Consider the following 1,525-nt stretch of genomic DNA (forward strand, 5'->3'; position numbering starts at 1 on the left):
ACACGCAATGGCACCATGGCACCTCGGTCCTGTTTGTACTGAACAGTCACCTGAGGGAAATATTTTAAAAAGAGTTTACTGGCTGTTCTTTAGATTCGTTTTATTTTCAGGAAGTCCGAGCCATACAAATACATGCAAAACAGCTTGTAGAACAAACAAATGATATGTGTGAAGTGATCACTTCTCAAATGTAAGGATTTGCTGTTTTTCTTTGGTTTATAACACTGTAAGTTTTATAGATTTGAGTTATGGCCTTTAGGTTGGACAAAACAAGCCAAGACATCACTCTGGGCTCTGAGTATCTGCTTGTTGATGCAGATCTCATCAATAGTAGTCTTTAAAAATGCATATTTGTTAAGCAAACGCAATCAAGTATTCCAGGAGCTAAACAAAAACAGCGGTTTATTTTCTGAGTAATGCGGATGGACCGTGTGGAAGTGGAAGCAGCGTTTTCTTGTCTAACCTGAGTTTTGGAATCAGGTCGGAGCCACGGAAGTGTTCCATTTCGACGTAACTCAGCCATCTTGGCATTGAGCTTGTGAGCCAGGACGATAGTGAGGGGCATACACTCCTCAGTCTCATCAGTGGCATATCCAAACATTAGACCCTGTGGAGGGGAGCACACAGCATGAATAGAGGTCAGAATAACATCACAAACTCTGTTAGGAATCACATTTCTGGCTCCAGTTACCCAGCTGTGGATCAAATAAACATAAATGTATGAACCCTCCGACCTGGTCACCGGCTCCCACGTCCTCCTCTTTCCGATCCAGGTGAACACCCTGAGCAATGTCAGGGGACTGCTGCTCCAAAGCCACCAGCACATTGCAGGTCTTATAGTCAAACCCTGCAGAACAAAACCACTAATCCTCAGTGAATGTTTCACATTTCAATCCTCACCGTGGTACTCAAGCCTTCTTCAGATATGTACTTTCATTTATAAACTCTGTTTCATATGTAATCTGTCTCATCTCATGTCTCATTCACAATGGTGTAACAGCTGCAGGTTTGTTATTTGTTAAAAAAATAAATAAAAAATGACAATACCAGTATGCTTAAAGTGAGATTTTTCCCCTAGTTAGGAGATTATTTTGGCCAATACCTTAAAAAAATATATTGAGTACCAATACCCAGCCCAGGGTGGAAATGAAACTATCCACTTGACTGGAGTTAAAGAAGTTCTCTCATTCAGCCAAAGCAGCTTCTTTATTATGCAAGAAGCTAACATGTAAAACGCACTGCATAGCTGCATTTTTCCAGGAATCCATCTGATTCTGCCTGGATAGACAGGACTTCACCTGGGAAAGGTACACAACTTTCAGTGCCTCCTGAGCAGGTAGCGTAACTGGTTCAGCTACTTAAGTAAGAAAAATATAATTCACTTAAACAAAAAACTATTTCAGACACTACGGAAGTCCATACTCACTCCTTAAAGTCTTCTAAAAACAGTACCTTTCCCCCCCATTTCAAATGCATAATGACAGCATGTTTATTGCCTATCAATTATCAATAATTACTTTTTTTT

The 1,525-nt window shown here is 40.4% G+C and overlaps 1 protein-coding gene across 1 annotated transcript in view; it reads right to left on the minus strand.

Moving 5' to 3' along the window:
• Nucleotides 1-1,525, minus strand: part of mat2aa (methionine adenosyltransferase II, alpha a) — a 6,275-nt gene that overhangs the window by 1,354 nt on the left and 3,396 nt on the right. Inside the window, exons 4-6 of the mRNA XM_035668308.1 lie at nt 735-847; nt 464-607; nt 3-50 (exon numbers count right to left, since the gene is read on the minus strand). Of these exons, the coding sequence (XP_035524201.1) occupies nt 3-50; nt 464-607; nt 735-847 (305 nt within the window). The remainder of the gene's footprint in view (nt 1-2; nt 51-463; nt 608-734; nt 848-1,525) is intronic.

This window comes from Morone saxatilis, unplaced genomic scaffold (genome assembly GCF_004916995.1).
Source record: "Morone saxatilis isolate NCDOM2014 unplaced genomic scaffold, NCSU_SB_2.0 Contig21, whole genome shotgun sequence".
Taxonomy (NCBI): domain Eukaryota; kingdom Metazoa; phylum Chordata; class Actinopteri; family Moronidae; genus Morone; species Morone saxatilis.